Raw genomic sequence first — 17,809 nt, 5'->3', positions numbered from 1 at the left:
AATACTTTTACTTCTTTCACCTAGGGGTATTGGCGGCTGAAAGCAGCCACAACTGTTCAGACGAACACAATAACTGAACGACAGGAAGGAAGGACCACCATAGAAAATGCAATGGCATAGAGGCCCCTGTGAGTTGTGCCCCTCTGTGGGGCACCTCATGCATTCCTAGGCAGCAGAGCTAGAACTAGAATACCGCAGGATGTTTCAGACAATGTCGCTGACCACTCAACCGTGGCTAGTCTGATGGTTTGCAAGGTGGCGACTGAGAGTTAGTTACAATATATTGGTGTTTTAGGCAATCTGACTGCCACACTGTGCCCACTCTGAACTGAACCTTGCATGCAGGCCAGTCACAATGTCTGATACCCAGTTACATACCTGGATGCCTTTGCATTCCAGGAAGACTGTGGAAATCACTTGAGTTTTGGCCTTTCATATAAAAAGCTGAAACAGGAGGAATCTGTCTGTTTTCTATTTCAGGTAAATGTTTTAGCCAACCTTAATAAGTGGTGTCCAACATAGGTCAAAGAGGTCTTGAACAAGGATCATTAGTCGCCCACATCATATAAACATACATACAATAAATAAAAATAGTTATCATGAACATAGATCATGTGCTGAAAATGTGGCACGGTTCAGCCCTTACACTTTCCAAAGCTTTACTGTGACATACACCAGTTGATTGTTTCTATTATGTTGGGCCAGGCCGGAAAATAGAGTAAGTAGGAGGGTCTGGTGGTCCTTATTTTGTGTCAATCTGTGCACGATTGCTTGTTAAGCTATTTATTGGCAACCTTATGTCGCAATTTAAAGACAGCTCGTCATTTTTAGGTCTTACCACAGACAGTTTTCGTTTTTTTGTTAGCCATACCCCTTGTTTCCAACATACATAGAGTGGGCTTTGGGTCAACCCACTGCCCATGATTCAGTGGCTTTGTTGTCCATCTCAGTGGATCTTGATTTGATGGTTTCCCGCCACCTACTATTGTATTTGTCCCACCTAAAAGAATTTAGCTCTCATAGTATCCTTCCATTCTATACCTCAGGGAACTCTTTTTAGGTTGAGCATTCGAGACCTCTTGTATATACTTTAGTATATACTGTAGTATATATACTTTAGTATATACTTTAGTATATACTTATATGTGTACTTTATGGGCTCTGGACTCTGGAGATCAGCCCTAGGACTTGTCTGCTTCCGCTTAGGGACTTTTTTCAGTTCAACTGCCTCTATTTAACTGTCTTGAAAGGAAACGACCAGCAGAGGTCAGTAAAATACCAGAATTGCTTTCTGCTGAGGGACTTTCTTTTTTGTATTTTTCTGGCAACTGCTTCTATTTAACTTTCTTGATAGAAAACGAACAGCTGAGGTCAGTAAAATACCAGAATCACTTTAGCATTCTCTAGATTCCAGTCCATAGAAGTTGTCTTCCATGAGCACCCGTAGACAATAATATTTTTTTGAAATCATGTATTTGCAGTGATATGACCACCGAAGGCCCTGCTTTTATATTAAAAACAGAGCTTTTGACAGAGCTTTGGACTATACCATTTCCCGCTGAAAGGCAATATTTCTCTCCATGTGTTCCCATGTTAAAGAACAGTAGATGTTTCAGCACCCAGACTAATATGCTGCATAGCTAACTACATATAAGGTCCCAAAGGCGAGACCAAATGCATTGCAAATGCTTGTTTGATCTAGCACTTAGCACTCCATGGTAGGCTCATGTGTTCTCTTGCTATTTTCCCCTTCTTTGTTTGTGCCGCCTGCTCACTTTCTCAAAAAGCATTGGAAAAGACTACCTTGTCTGTGACTGCTTTTTAATAAAGCAATCATTTTTTACAATACTGCACATTTTCCTCAAAGGAAAAAATTAATGTTTTGCTACGGCGAATTTGTTCGCAGAGCTTTCAATACATACCACTGCGAATCGGCATTAGGAAGGGATGCCCTTAATACGCCCTTCCAAATACTGAATTGCTAAACACAAATTGCAATTTTGTAACATGTTCTGTAACATGTTATAGTAATGTATGTTTTGTGCATTTTAAAAACCTTTTTTGTGGTCACAACTGGCCTGATTCGTTTGCGATCTCAAAAAAGGTTTTGTACATATCCCCTCGGTAAAATGTTACTGAATCGCAATTTGTGTTTTGTACATTTTAAAAACTTTTTTTGCAGTCACAAATGATGATTCTGGGAATCAAGCTGTTTGTGACCCCAAAAAAGGTTTTATGTATATGCCCCCATGCCTTTTAAAACCAAATTCCATTGCCTTTGACAATGCTTGTTATAACGTGTCTATGGCATGCAGTTCAAGATCATCTTGTGAAACTGTTTTTGGCAATAGACAATAAAATGGAATTTCAAAAGCATAATTCAGTTGTATTCTAGGCTTATCAAACACAGTCTGCCTTTCTCAAACTCTGGTATACACTCCTAATATATTCATTTTATTTTTGTTTGCAGAAAGAGAAGACCAGTCCATTCTATGCACGTGAGTAACACAACTTTTTTCTATTCAATTTTTAACAGCTTGCCCTGTAACATTAAAGATTAGGGCTTGTGTGTTTTAAGGCAACTTTCTATGTGCATGTTGTGGTTTGTTCCAGATAAATAGGGAAGATGTGGACTGTTTTTATTGGTGACAAGTGTGTTACAGATTTCTGTCGTTGGAAGCCTGATAAATCACTCTGCAAATACACTGCTGTGGCACCGGAGGTTGTGGCACTGGGAAGTGGTACTGTGATTGCTTCCTTATGTCTCCACCTTCCAAAGAGTCTCCATAGATCCAAGGGAAACAGTAGCAATGTGAATGCCGATCAGCTGCCGTCCTCAGGTCTCCTCAAACCTCAAGGATGTGGTGAAATGATAGATGTTCCTCAGCCATCTACCTGGCAATTCTCCTTCTAACCCAGGTCTCTACAGAACTTAGAACGGTGAAATAGCAGACAACCGTCTCCCCCTGACTTCCTCCTCGTCACTTGGGCTTTGAGGGAAGGAGTTTTCTTCCATGTGAGGCAGTCTTCCACAGTCCCAGTGGAATCGCTGGAAGGATAAATGAAGGTCACCTGCATCCTGCAGTCTCCACAGACATGTGAAGAGCAGTCGAATGAAGCATCAATGATGTCCCCTGCATTTCGCCCACTCCATGCAGGTTTCCAGAGCCATGGAGGAAGTGGAAGCAGGACAGGTGCTTATTTTCAATTTTTCTGCCTTACCCATATTTCTAGAGAGCAGGGGAATCAATGGAAGGATGAATTCTGATCTGCCAGGAGAACTGAGCAGTGGAATGGCAGGTCACCATCTCCCCTGTCTTTTACCTGCTTCTGTGTTTTTTATATACCTGAGGGAAGGTGTGGAATGCCAGGAAGCGCTTTGTCGTCATTAGTCACTGTCTTCCCTGTTTCCAATGTTTCTGTAGAAAAAAAGAGGGTCCCCTAAGGAGTAGATGAGGCCTAATGGCATTTAACTTATCACAGTAATGCATGCATCATTACTGGTGTGTTCTTCAAACATTTGTTTTAAAAAAATATGTCATTGTTTTCATACTCAGTGTCTGGTATGCACTATGAACTTAATTAAAACCTATCTTAGAAAATAGCCATATACTTTCTATTGTGTTCAAATTGCCGCATTTGTCACTCATTTTAATTCAAAGTGCCTTGCATCTTGGTTAGTTGTTACCCAGTGGCGGGCGCCTCTGGGTAGTTATAGTTAAGCCAGTGTTTCCACAGGAAATGCTATTATTTGTTGCTAATAACTTTGGCGTCTTTTGACGAATATACATGAAACTTTCCCAAAAAAGTGCTCTTTTATGTCTAGTTTGTTCATGAAAAGTTTCGAGTGATCCGTCTAGTGGGGGCTGAGAAAAAATGGGGTCCCAAAATGCTAAATCCCAGTGCATTTTCCATAAACTTCTTTAAGAAGCTGTACCGCAAAAACTGCTGAACGGAATTAGACCAAATTTGTCTGGAAGCTAGACCTTGGTCCGCAGATCGTGCTTTTTGTGATTTGGTGTATATCCGTTGAGTAGTTTTTGACAAATTAAGGTTAAAAAATAATTGTATATCTGGACAAATGGGTTTGAGTGACATGCTGAAAACATGGCGGCGCCCTTGCTTACTCAGGCGATGGCACACCTGCTCGCTGTGATTACTGTTGGTGGGGTGAAGGTCAGTAGAACGAGCCACCAGAACACTACAAGGACCACAATCCTAAGGGAGCTGCAGTCACCGCCCACTGGGGTAAGGACTTCCACATGTGTAACTGCAGCTAGTTAAACTCGAGCAGCGAGCTTGAAGATCATCCCCTTTAAATGTGGCAGGAGTGTCTTCGTGTATTTTAGAGGGACGCTCTTTACTTGAAGTGGACAATTCATTTTGAAACAAGCTATGGCATCAGATGAAGGCACGGAGTGCCGAAATGCCTAATGCCGTTTGTTTATTGAAATTAAAGGAGGCGGATTTTAACTTACCTGTGTGGGCTCACGTCTTTCCTACCGGAGAGGTTCGTTTGGTCGGATGTTGTGTGCGTGGCCACTCGCACTCAAGCCCCCACCCCCAAGAGTTCGGCGGACCGTGGCAACTGTTGGTGCATCTCAAGGCGCTTGAGAAAACGCCGAACCACCGCAATTCACAGCGTAATGCGAGGCCAGAGGACTGGGTGATTATTGTATCGCGGCGCCCTTGCTTACTCAGGCGATGGCACACCTGCTCGCTGTGATTACTGTTGGTGGGGTGAAGGTCAGTAGAACGAGCCACCAGAACACTACAAGGACCACAATCCTAAGGGAGCTGCAGTCACCGCCCACTGGGGTAAGGACTTCCACATGTGTAACTGCAGCTAGTTAAACTCGAGCAGCGAGCTTGAAGATCATCCCCTTTAAATGTGGCAGGAGTGTCTTCGTGTATTTTAGAGGGACGCTCTTTACTTGAAGTGGACAATTCATTTTGAAACAAGCTATGGCATCAGATGAAGGCACGGAGTGCCGAAATGCATAATGCCGTTTGTTTATTGAAATTAAAGGAGGCGGATTTTAACTTACCTGTGTGGGCTCACGTCTTTCCTACCGGAGAGGTTCGTTTGGTCGGATGTTGTGTGCGTGGCCACTCGCACTCAAGCCCCCACCCCCAAGAGTTCGGCGGACCGTGGCAACTGTTGGTGCATCTCAAGGCGCTTGAGAAAACGCCGAACCACCGCAATTCACAGCGTAATGCGAGGCCAGAGGACTGGGTGATTATTGTATCGCGGCGCCCTTGCTTACTCAGGCGATGGCACACCTGCTCGCTGTGATTACTGTTGGTGGGGTGAAGGTCAGTAGAACGAGCCACCAGAACACTACAAGGACCACAATCCTAAGGGAGCTGCAGTCACCGCCCACTGGGGTAAGGACTTCCACATGTGTAACTGCAGCTAGTTAAACTCGAGCAGCGAGCTTGAAGATCATCCCCTTTAAATGTGGCAGGAGTGTCTTCGTGTATTTTAGAGGGACGCTCTTTACTTGAAGTGGACAATTCATTTTGAAACAAGCTATGGCATCAGATGAAGGCACGGAGTGCCGAAATGCATAATGCCGTTTGTTTATTGAAATTAAAGGAGGCGGATTTTAACTTACCTGTGTGGGCTCACGTCTTTCCTACCGGAGAGGTTCGTTTGGTCGGATATATATATATATATATATATATATATATATATATATATATATTCACTGAAAAAACCATAGGTTTCACACAAGTTATAGTTAGCTGTACATTTCACTCGTAAAAAACCAATGAAATTCCCCCGTTATAGTTAGTGCAGGCAACTATAACTCACGCGACCGCAATCCTCTGCTGATGCTAATACTGTATTTAGACACTTATTTGCCCATGTCTTCTTCCATTAAATTTTAGCTATACATATATTACAAATATTTTTTTTTCATAAAGACACATATGTCATCAGCAGAGGATTGCGGTCGCGTGAGTTATAGTTGCCTGCACTAACTATAACGGGGGAATTTCATTGGTTTTTTACGAGTGAAATGTACAGCTAACTATAACTTGTGTGAAACCTATGGTTTTTTCAGTGAATTTGCAAGGTTTTTTAAATGCTAATTCCTAACTATAACGTGTGTGAAACCTATGGTTTTTTCAGTGAATTTGTACGGTTTTTTAAATGCTAAGTTACTTTACGCCATTCGTGGCGTGCGCGCCCAGTTAACGCAGTTCGTTGCGTGCGCGCACCGTGCGCGCACAGTGAGCACGCGGTGCGCTTTGCGCACCGCGCGCCCACTTTACGCAGTTAGTGCCGTGCACGCACGGTGGTCACGCGGTGCGCTGCGCGCACCGCGTGCCCACGTTACGCGGGATGGGCCATGTACGCAAGATTCGCTTCGCGCATCGTGCGCACATGGGGGACATATTATGTGCTTCGTTGTGAAAGGTATTCATTTTTAGTTTCCTGGAAAAATATATGCCATGCTCAAATGGTGCCCTTCGGGCACCATTTGCACACGGGGTGGGGAAAGTGAGGATAATTTTTTTTTTTTTAATAATTTTAACCGTACGCGTACGGTAAGCGTAATCGGCGATTTTACGCAGTTAGTGCCGTGCACGCACGGTGGTCACGCGGGATGGGCCATGTACGCTCATTGCGCTTCGCGCACCGTGCGCACATGGGGGACATATTATGTGCTTCGTTGTGAAAGGTATTCATTTTTAGTTTCCTTGATAAAGATATGCCATGCACAAAGTTGCCCTTCGGGCACCATTTGCACACGGGGTGGGGAAAGTGTGGATAATTTATTTATTTTTTTTAATTTTAACCGTACGCTTACGGTAAGCGTAATCGGCGATTTTTCGAAAAAAATTAAAATTGTTTTTTTGGCCTTGGGGGTTTTTGGGGGACACCTATATCGATGCTGGGTGGTTAAGAACTAAATATACTACCCCTTTAGATGTTTTTTGACTTTGTTTATGCTGCCCCCCTCAGAGTGCGAGAGAGAAAATTGCGGCCGCCGCTTCCTGGTTTCGACCGATTCGAATGTTTACTTAGATCGAACAGCCAATCAGTAAGCACCGTAAGCGCACCGTAAGCTGGCTCAGATATATATATTGATTTAAAGGCTATTTTCTCAGAATCTACTGAACAGATTTACACCAAACCTACAAAAGGCACTTCCTTGACCTGTAGACTACCTCTCTGCCAAATTTCAAGGAACTCTGTTCAGCCGTTCGGGCTGTAGCTGTGTCTAAAGGTCCTATGGAAAAATGCATGGGAAAAACGTGTTTTGGGACCCCCCTTTTATCTCAGCCCCCGCTTGACGAATCCCCCCGAGACTTTCAGGGTAGGAGCGGAGCGCAGCGCCCCACCTATTTTGAAAATTTCGCGAGGATTCGTCGACCGGCGCCAAAGTTATTCAAAATAGAATGTTGCGGTTTTCCTATGGAAACAGGGTCCTAACTATAACTACCTACTGGCGACCGCCAGTAGGTAATATATATAAAGTTTACACACACATACATTAACATTCTCAGAAAAGTGTGTATAGTGCAGTTCCCACAAAATGCATATAGTAACACAATCCATTGTAAACATTCAGAGAGGTGTATGCGCATTAATCAAGTGTCCATCAATACACCCATCTGATAGTTCTGTAGACACCCGTGAGAGCATCAGATAGTGCTGTGATTGGCAGCGAGTTAGGAGGTGATATGGGCTTTGAGATTTTGCACTAACCCCACCCTGGTCATCATCATCATCATCATCACCACTCCTAAGGCTGAATCTTAATTTCATTTTCTGGGCTGAGCCAGCAAAGAAGGGGTCTGTGAGTTCCATTTTGCGTCTTCATCGCACTTAGTAACTCGAAAAATCTTTGAGTTGGTGCTGTGCCATAACAAAAGCTCCCGCAGTCCCCGTGGTGTGGGGGGCCCCGGGGGTCCCCTCTGGCACTGGCAGGTCCCTAGTCTGAGAGCTCTGGACTGGGTCCAGAGTGTGAGGGCCCCCTTGCATGTACTTTACAGGGGGGGGCCCCATCAAGTTTCGTTACGCTACTGTGTTGGTGCATGTTTTGCCGACAGCAGAGCTCGAAAAACACAAAGATGCAATCATTACCCCTTTTTTAGGTCTCGCCTGACCCAGTGCATGCGCTGGTCTGGCGGGACTTATTGAGAGGGCTCCAAAAAGTGCTACCAGGCCAGCCTAGAACTACAGTGCATGTGTGCGGGCGCGGGCGCAGCGCTTTACTACGATTACTTTCACTTACGCAGCCGCACGGCCGCTTTGATGTTTGATTGCGATCACTTTCACTTTCGCGGCCGCTTGGCATAGCCAATAGGTCTCGCTATTGGGACCTTATAAGTATTTAGTTATGCAACTGTTGCATGGCTGAACACTTATAAGGTCCCAAAGGCGAGACCTATTGGCTATGCCAATGCTTGTCTCCTGCTGCCTGCAGTGAGGGTAACAGGAAGAGATGGAGAGAGGCAGGGAGAGAGCGAAAGAAAGACTGAAAGATAGAATATGAGAAAGGATAAGATTCAGAGACACAAAGAAAGTGAAAGTGTGAAAAAGAGAGAGACAGGAGAGAGAGAGAGAGAGGCAACCTTGTAACAGAGCTGAACAAGAGAACTGTTGCAGAGGTGTAGTAACCAAGATCAGATGACAGTCAGGCTGAATGTTGAGTCGCATGGAATACAATATGGCATGTTTGGTGAATATTGACAGCATATGTAGCTGTACTGAAGGTCAGTGGCATTATGGGTGTGAGGAGGCATGGTCAAACATGGGCCATATGGGAGATGTTCCTAATGGTCTGTCTGTTCTCTGTCAGGAGTCAGGAGTGTCCAGCGTAGGTCGGGTGTGCTGGGTCACTTGCATATTATCAGAATCGCTACATAAAGTACTTTTCCATTCAGCTGATGTAAATTGAACTCATTTGCATAGTTATTGGTGATCTTAAAAATCAGGAATGGACCAAGTACTCCCGGAGTTATGTAGGACACCCCAGTTCTCGAGATAGGAGGTGTGCTGGGAGGGTGAACTGGGTGATGGCGGGGTGGCTTGCGTTGGGCTAGGAAGTGGTCCGGGTGATTCCATTGAGAAGTAGTGGGGGAAGAGCTGTACTTTATTGTTTATTTCTTGGTTTTTTAATCTATGAAAGGATAGCATTGTAGACAATCCAGCTATGAAAATTTGCTTCTAAATACCCGGGATACTTTCTTTTTGTGCTGCAGAAGAAATCTGGCATTTTCTCTGATATTTACTGCAGTTTAGTACTATGGAATTTCGTTCACATAATTAACTTCATTTGTTCACTGGCGCTCATAGAGGGGGCCTGCCCCCCAGCTCTAATTTGTCGTGGCCCCACCACTAATGCTGTTGGATGTGCTACGAGGCACAGAAAAGCAGACAGGCACTGCACCTGGCTTGCCCCACACAGTAATCTATCCAAATAAATTCTGCTGCAAAGCAGCGATGTTTGCTTAAAATGTTTACATACGAATTTGGATGTACGTGTGTGTATATCTAGAAATACATGTATATACACATACAAAGTGTCGGATGTAAACGTTTTAAGCAAACATATATCTACACAAACATATGTGTGAAGCTCTTAAAAGCTGCATCTGGAGACTTCACTGCACCCGCTCGTGATCTGGCCGCCGGATCCGCTGAGAGCACTGGTCACGGGGTTAAATTGTCTATAATTGTCTGTTGGCAGCTGAGAGTTCAGAGAGAAGATCAGAAAGCGAGATAATAAAGCAAGATTGAGGACCATTTTCGGCAATTACTAGAGCTGCGTTGCAACTGCACAGCCGAGAGTTTCTCCCAGAAAAATCCCGCCCACATACCAGGGGATGGAGTCGACGCTTGGCACAGCACCGCCAGACGTCTGCTCCCAGGGAAGCCCTTTAAGCATAGGAAGACATGTAACATAATACTGGGTACCTACCTTCCCTGGCTCTGTTGAAAAGGGCCCCAGTCTGCATCCTTTGGTAGTGAGAGACATAACAGTAGCAAGACACACTCCATTTCTTAAACATTTAAGATTTGCATAAACTCTGCTTTCGTGTTTCTCCCTCCTCTTGTGAAAATACGTTTTTGATATATAACTCTTAAGGCCCACCCCCATAGAGGCTCATGTTGTTATCTCGAATTGTACTCTAACCTACGAAGGGCAGGATTACTTATTGGTAATCTTCACTACTCCGAAAACTCTACCACATCCAAGTACTTACATACTCAGGTGTGGCCACGCCCCCAGATGGTTGTATGATGTGGTTAAACCACGCATGCCTCTACAACGCAGCCCAAACCACGAATACGACTTAACCATGCATACCTTTACCATGCATTTTCTTTATAAAGGCATGTTTGGTAAAGGCTTGTGCGTTGTTAAGTTTGCCACTACCCCAACCACCCTTCACTAAGCTTGTAGCTCCCCAACCTCGCACCCCCACCCCGCATACTGAGGCCTAAAACCTAACCGGTCATGCCTGTAAAACTTCTCCTACCCTGCCCCTGAGGCCTTAAATCCTGTCTTCAAAACTACCCTTACCCCCATTCTGACGCCTAAAACCCTTCCCTCCCCAGCCCTTAAAACTACACCGAACCCCCTCACCCGGAGCCCTAAAACCTACTCTCACACCTAAACCCCCCAAACCCAGCCTTTAAAACTACCCCAACCCCTTCACCCCGCACTGACTCCTAAAATCGCAAACTCTGCCCCCTTCCAAAAATTACCCTGACCCCCCCCCCCCACCCCCCCCAACCCCGCCATGAGCCCTAAAACCAACACACAACTCTTTAAAACTGGCCCGGCCACAGCCTCACTTACCTGTCTGTGTTCCTGTCTGCTTCCCATTCTGATGTGGCCTCTTCCGATGCCTCCAGTCAGTCTCCCTGCCCTTCTGGACAGCTAGAATGTGCACTGCCTTAACCACGCATATGTGTGGTTGAGGCATATGTGTGGTTAAGGCAAGCGTGGTTTAGCTTGTGGGAAAACGGCATGCGTGACTCAGTCCGCTTACCAAAGGCCGTTTCCACCCCAAGATACTATACAGCTTCTTACAGGCCTATGCACTAACAGCAGAGAGTGCCGAGGCACACCCCTCACCCACCTGTCATAATTGGGAATGGGATTACATTCTGGATGGTAGGGAAGAGTAGTGGATGTCACGCAAAATAATGAGGCCTCACTGAGAGATGTAATGAGGAGGCCCTGAGTCTCCATTTTCTCACAGATATTCATTGGCCTTGGGATAAAGGAGGCCCCACTGAAGGTTTGGGGGTATCCTGGTTGAGAGTCCCCTTGTGTGGCAGATGATGTGGGGGCCTTGAGTTACGCTCCTGGGGAGGGTTGTAAGTAATGAGAAGAAGAAGGAATAGCTGAATAATTAAGACTATCAGTAAATAATCAGTCCAGTACCTCTTCAAACCCACCCAGAGGGTGTTTTATGAAAATATACATTAAGAGCATGCCTGAACCTAAATCCATGGATAAAGGCCAACTACTCCAGACTTAAGGCCTGTTTATGAGTTTGGGACACTCCGGCACAAACATGGCGGATATCCTGTCCGCCGTATTACAAGTTCCATAGGATATAATGAAATTGTAAGTACGGCGTATGTGATATCTGCCAAACTCATAAACAGGTCCTCTGTGCCTCACAGCTACAATAGTCAAGAAACCAAACATTAACATGAGGGAATCACTCAAACCTGTAGTGAGTGTCGCTCAAGTAGGTGTCCACAGATATTCTGAATGGAGGCCCATTCCGCCTTTGTCCAAGCCGCTGTCATCCCCCCGGGTGGAGCGTTCCTAGTAAAATTTAACTATATGATTCAGTTGCCACAGAGATGGTAGACTTAATCCTCTTACTCGAAAAAAGGGGGGGGAAATAGAGGTTTTAAGGTTAGGTTCACCCTCCATCTTTTACATAGATCAAAAACAACCTGAACGATCAGGTAAAAAGAACCTAACCTGGGGTTTCAGAAAAACAATTGGATTCCAAAGGTCACCCAAACAAGGAAGAAAGGGGCAAAACTTTGCCTTTCTTGAGTCCCCTCACTCACCAGGGTTTCCCCACGGTGACATGCTTCATCATTGGGGTCCTCTCAGTCCTCTATGGGCTGAGGCGTGCTGCAACTTGCGAATTACGTAGGAGCACTCAAAACAGATTATGTGTGGTGCCCTGACAGAGCAATATTGATCTACTTAGATGAGATTAGAGCAGCTTGTTCTTCAATGGCTTTCCCAAGAGGAAAAGATTTAGACAGGTTTTTAGGGAGTGAGTGGGTGACTGAGTGAGGGAGCCCGACCATTTACATAGTGCGCAACACAGACCAGACTACTTCTAAGTGATAGTGGTATGGGATACCCAAGTTTCATGCCTGCAACCAGTGCTCTAAACTGGCCACTGCGTTTTAGCCCTCGATCTTGGCAGGGCAAAATAGCATACATTGGACCAGCAGCCTATTGGGTCCCCTGGAAATGGCCATCAGCGGCTGAGAAAAATGCCACTGCCCGCCAGTCACTGAAACAAATGCAGTATTACTGAAATTCCGAATTGTGATAGTGGAAGAAGCAACACAGGGGATACTACATCATTCGTAGTGCATAACCAAGTTGTTGTCACTTACTTTTAAATGTACATTGTCAAGTGTTTTGTTGCTTTAGGATTTGGAAATCAGGTGTTACATAAATTATTTAATAAAATATCCTGCTGAGTTTGATTTTGCTTTATCCATTTATACTCTTTTATGTAGTAGAGGATTCTTGAGAGTGAAATAGAGAGAAAGAAAGAGAGAGGGAGAGAGAGAGAGACAGCACGCGCTTTGGGATAGCCCCCTTCAGCCACTGACTTTTATGGTTTGCCTCTGATGGGATGGGCTGTGCATTAAGGCCATGTCATTTTGTGGATGGTTGCATAGTTCCATTTGTGTTCCCTTTAAGTTTTGGGGGTGGAGACTCCAGTAGTCCTTTTGTTAGTCCATACCAGTGTCTGTTCTTTGATGCAGTTATTTTGCTGACACAGTCATTTTAATTGGTGGTTTAGGTCTTTTCTGTTTAATGGGTTTGTGCTTTATGGATGGCTTAGTCTGTCATTAAGACACAGCGCTATTCACCTTATTGCCGTCACACATTCATTTGTTTCATATTGCTGTTATGACAACATGTTGTTGGATTGTTTGCCATGCAATATTTTGCTGTTTGTGTTTTTAATGTCCACCCTTTACAATGCAGACTTTGTCTTCTGACTTCTTTTTGTAACATTCTTGCTTGAGAATACAGCTTTAGTACGCTAGAGGTGTCTGTTCACGAAAAGGGTCCTGCTCCCAAATTCCTAATTTTCTACCCCAAAGACTTTGTTTCATAATGGCATTTTCTTTTTAGGAACTTTTGAGACCAACACACACCAAGTCTCCCAACTATTCCCAAACACTTCATGTAACAAAAAGCCAGACCTATTGGCTTTTGCAATGATTGTTTTTTATTTTAACAGCAAATAGACTTTACGACACTGACTTCTGTCCAGTATGCATCGTTGTTTAGTAGAATTATGTTGGTGATGGATTGATGGTGTGCCACATCTTTTTCCTTGAAACAGGATGCTACATGTCTTTGTAGGTAGTAATGCCCATTACTAGTCCAGGTTGCCAGTGCTTAACAGCACTAAAGTGCATGTACTTCTACCGTAAAGATGGTAACGTTGGTGAATACCTGATTGACCACGGGTCACTGCTAAGTCGGTAAGTCCCTTCTAAAGTGGTATAACTTATATCCATGGCCTGAAATCTAACGGCTACTAGTGGGCCTGCAGCACTGATTGTGCCACCCACACAAGTAACCATTAATACGTGTCTCAGGCCTGTCATTGCAGGGCCGGTGTGTGCAGTGTACTGCCACTTTGACTTGGCATCTAAAACCACTTGCTAAGCCTTAAACTTCCCTTTTATTACACATAGGTCACCCTAAGGTAGGCCCTAGATATACCTATGGGCAGGGCGCTGTGTAAGTAAAAAGTAGGACATGTACTTTTAAGTTGTACATGTCCTGGTGGTGACAAACAGCTAAATTAATTTTTCACTATTGTGTGGCCTATTCCTCTCATAGCTAGCACTGGCAAATACTTTAAAAAAAACACTTTTAACCTGTAAAGTTGAATTTAACATTACTATTTTACAATCTCGACATTTCTCTGCTCTTACTGCTCTTTGTGCAATACATGTCCAATACATGTCTGGGCTGAGTGACAGATACACGTTTTGCATTCCCTATAGAGAGCCACAAACACAGGAAGGGTGGGTGTGACAGAGGACTCATCTACATTCATCTGTATTCTGATAGCCTTCCTGGACAGGAAGGGGGAGTGGGAGCTGACACAGACATCTGAATAGGCGGTTTGGCATTTTGGGTATAAGTACTGGGGCTCTGACCCTTCCTAGACAGTAAACTACTGGACCTGTGAAGAGCTCTGACAGGAGTAAGGACTGCTGATGTTTTGAGGTTTGTCAACAAAGGTTCCATCTACGGTGTGGATTGGCGCCGAAGTTTGCCTCTATCCACGGGATCGACATCGCGCCTCCACGACTATTCACCTCGAGTTCTCGCCATCAACGCTTACTCCATCCAAGGTACTTTGTTAGCGGGACATGTCTGAGTCCTGTAGCCAGCCTACCCTCCAATGCGGTCGGCCTGAGCTTTAAATTTACCCCGGTCTAGCGCGACCTCAAGTAATCCCTTAGTACTATTGACTTCTAAGCACTATTTTTGGTTTATTCTTTAAAATGCATAACTTTGGTTCTACTTTTTGGAGTTTTGTCATTTTGGTCTTCGTGTTCTCATTAAAATAGTCTCTATTTTTCTGAACCTGTGTGAAGTCTTTTTGTGGGGTTTTCATTGTGTTACTGTGTGTATGTGTTTGTGTTGCACAAATACTGTACACATTGCCTCTTTAGATAAGTCTGACTGCTTTGTGCCAAGCTACTAGGGGGTGAGAACAGGTTATCTTTCAATGTGTATCTAGCTTACCCTGACTACAGTGGTGGTTCCAGCTTGAACAGGGTGTACACCTCTGTCAACCAGAAACCCCTGCTCTAACAGACTATCAGCATAGTATCAATATCAGTAGATACAGAATTAAGTATAGTAAATCTATACTTCTCTATGTATGCTCAGCTTGGCGATATGTGGGTAATAAATATTTAGGAGTTGATATAGGAGTAGGTTGATATTATTTTACATTAAGCTTTAATAGGTATGTTTGTTTCCCACACTGTTTTTTTGCAGTGCAGTTTCTAAGGTTTGTTTTCCAATTTAAGGAAGGAATTGGTCTATTTTGAAGCAAAACATTTGTTATAATTCCAGAGTGGTGGTGAGATGTGGCAGGTTAATTAGCTTTTGGACACAGCTTTTAGGGGATTTAATGACGGATACGTTTTATGTGCTAGAGACTCTTGTTTTTCTGCACTGAAACAGAGAATAGAGCGCCCCATCGCTCGTACAGGGATAGAGATTGGGTAGCTCTAACGTAGCACAGAGACTGGATAGGTCCATCATTGGCACACGGATAGATACCTGATAACTCATTTGTGCACAGATAGAGACTAGCTAAGTCTGTGGTTGGCACAGAAATAGAGATTGGATGACGTTGCGATTAGCACAGTGATTTAGAAGACTCTATCATTAACACATGGATAGTTGCTTGAGGTCCAATGAACTAATTATTGGTCGCAAAAATCTGGGTTTGCACTTTGCAACCAGAATTTTTGCCACTAGTAAAATATGTTATGAGCTGACCTCTGTATTTATCAGTTCACTAAATTGCGATTCAGCGTGGGTCGCAATCTGACTTACCTCATAAATATTAATGAAGTAGGTCACATATTGGTGCTCACTCCGATTTTGGCCATCACAGGTATGGTGGCCTTCTGCGGTCAGCAGACATCATGTCTATGATATCTTTTCAATAAAGTAAACTTTTTCTTTTAAAAATGCAGACCATTTTCCTTGAAGCAAATAGTGCTGCATCTAAAAATAGAAGTTTTAATTTGTGAAACGTTCGGTTAAGAGGTGGCATTGGTCCTCTTGACCAATGTTTAATCCCCATCAAACTTTTTTCTTTACATTCACAAAGGGAAAGGGGTTTCAAGCTAACTCCTTCTTTTAGGTAAATTCATTACAACCCCAGCTTGGGGGTTGGTCATTTTTCCAATATTTTGGTTGCAAAACCTCTTTTACCGAATTGTTATTTGGAAGGGATGCTTACAACACTCCTTTCCCACATAGCAATAAGTATGGAGTTGCAAAGCGGCTTTAGGAGTTGGTAAAAAATTTCCGACTCCAAAAATGGCTTTAGTGCATTGTAAGTTAACATTTTTTGCGGTCACAAACTGCATTTTGGATTGTTTGTGACCCTAGATGACTCCATCGTTAGCATAGGGATAGCCCATACATGGGTGCACCCATGACGTGAAAGGGGAGTAATTAATTCAACTGAAAGAGGTTAGAATATTAAGGGTCCACAGGCTCAAGCAGGAGTAAATGTCATGGTGGATAATGTTCTACATAAGTAGTCATTGTTCTAATCTACAAAGAGAAACCCTTTGCCTGAGCCCTTTCTTCCAGCATGGCTTGGTACTTGATGGGACTTGGCCCTCATTGGGTGAGCAAACAAGGAAAATCCTTAAATGTTTATTGAGGTAAAAGAGAAGTAGCAGGTTCCTCAAATTGTAATTGAGAATTATAAATGAGATGTCAAGAAAATACCTGATTTTGTTTATTGACTTTAGCCAGTCCCTGCAGAAATCCAATGCATACATATTTTAAGACCATAAATAAGACCAGAACTTCTCTTGGGTATTTACATTCAGAGGAGGAGATGTCATGTGGTAGTTGAGTAATGAGGTGCAAACTCATACTCCACATGACATACATTACTCATATATTTACAGCGACTTACTTATTTACAATGGAGGATTAGTTCAGTGTTGTCCAGGTTTGGTTTGAGGAGGTGAGTGGGAATTCGAGGGGGCAAATGACTGAGGCACTTGGGTTTATGTGTGGTTTCTCAAGTGCAAGAAAGTGGGTGTTTAGGGATCTTCTAAACTCAACTGATGACAAAGGGCTTTAAGTTGTTTACGGGGGCGGGTGTTGCATTACAGAGGTCTAAGAAGCTTGCAGTATATGAACCCTGAGAGACCAAAAAGGGCTTTGAACAGTTGTGGGTAATGGTTGTGTGAGGGTAGGGAACAGAGCTTATGTGTAGCTAGGTGGTGAGGTTGCATAGCAGGCTGAACAGGTATGGTGTGGTCATGACTAGTTGAGCAAGAGATGAGGTGAGTTGTGATCTTTGGTGAGGAGGGTGAGTGTTTTTGTCCGCACCCTTCGTTTGTATTCATGGTAAGTGCCCGGTCATGTTCCCGTTTTCCAACAATTCTTAATTTGTGCAGGTGGTGGACATCACCACTCATTTTTGAGGACCTGAACTTACTTCCTATCATTAGACTTTGTCCCACTCTAAGAGAGAACAAAGCAGAAAAGGGGGCATGAACTTATCAGGGAGACATAGAGCTGAATTAGGATACTCGGAGTCAGGGTCAGCCTGGGACAGAAAATTGGCCAGAGCACCAAAATAAAAGAGGCCCCATTAGTGAATTAGCTAAAAAATGTCCCATGTTTGCAAATGAGGGCAGTTTTGAACTTGTGAAGACACACTCTATAAGTGTTTTACAAGGTAAGGACGACTGCATGAAAACAGTAAAAACTGGCCCAGAAAATCATAAAATGGGCCCATAAACAGCCCAAAAAGTCACCCA

General features: G+C 43.9%; 1 protein-coding gene across 4 annotated transcripts in view; it reads left to right on the top strand.

Annotated features, from left to right (window-relative positions):
• The window catches only part of MYH11 (myosin heavy chain 11), a 224,789-nt gene that overhangs the window by 64,174 nt on the left and 142,806 nt on the right, over nucleotides 1-17,809 (top strand). For all 4 annotated transcript variants that reach the window (XM_085632079.1, XM_085632081.1, XM_085632078.1 and 1 more), the window contains exon 4: nucleotides 2,471-2,498. In XM_085632079.1, the coding sequence (XP_085488205.1) occupies nucleotides 2,471-2,498 (28 nt within the window). The remainder of the gene's footprint in view (nucleotides 1-2,470; nucleotides 2,499-17,809) is intronic.

The sequence above is a fragment of the Triturus cristatus genome, chromosome 10, assembly GCF_964204655.1.
Source record: "Triturus cristatus chromosome 10, aTriCri1.1, whole genome shotgun sequence".
In the NCBI taxonomy this organism is placed as follows: domain Eukaryota; kingdom Metazoa; phylum Chordata; class Amphibia; order Caudata; family Salamandridae; genus Triturus; species Triturus cristatus.
The sequence above is the reverse complement of the archived record's forward strand: the minus strand, read 5'-3'. Positions and strand labels throughout refer to the sequence as shown.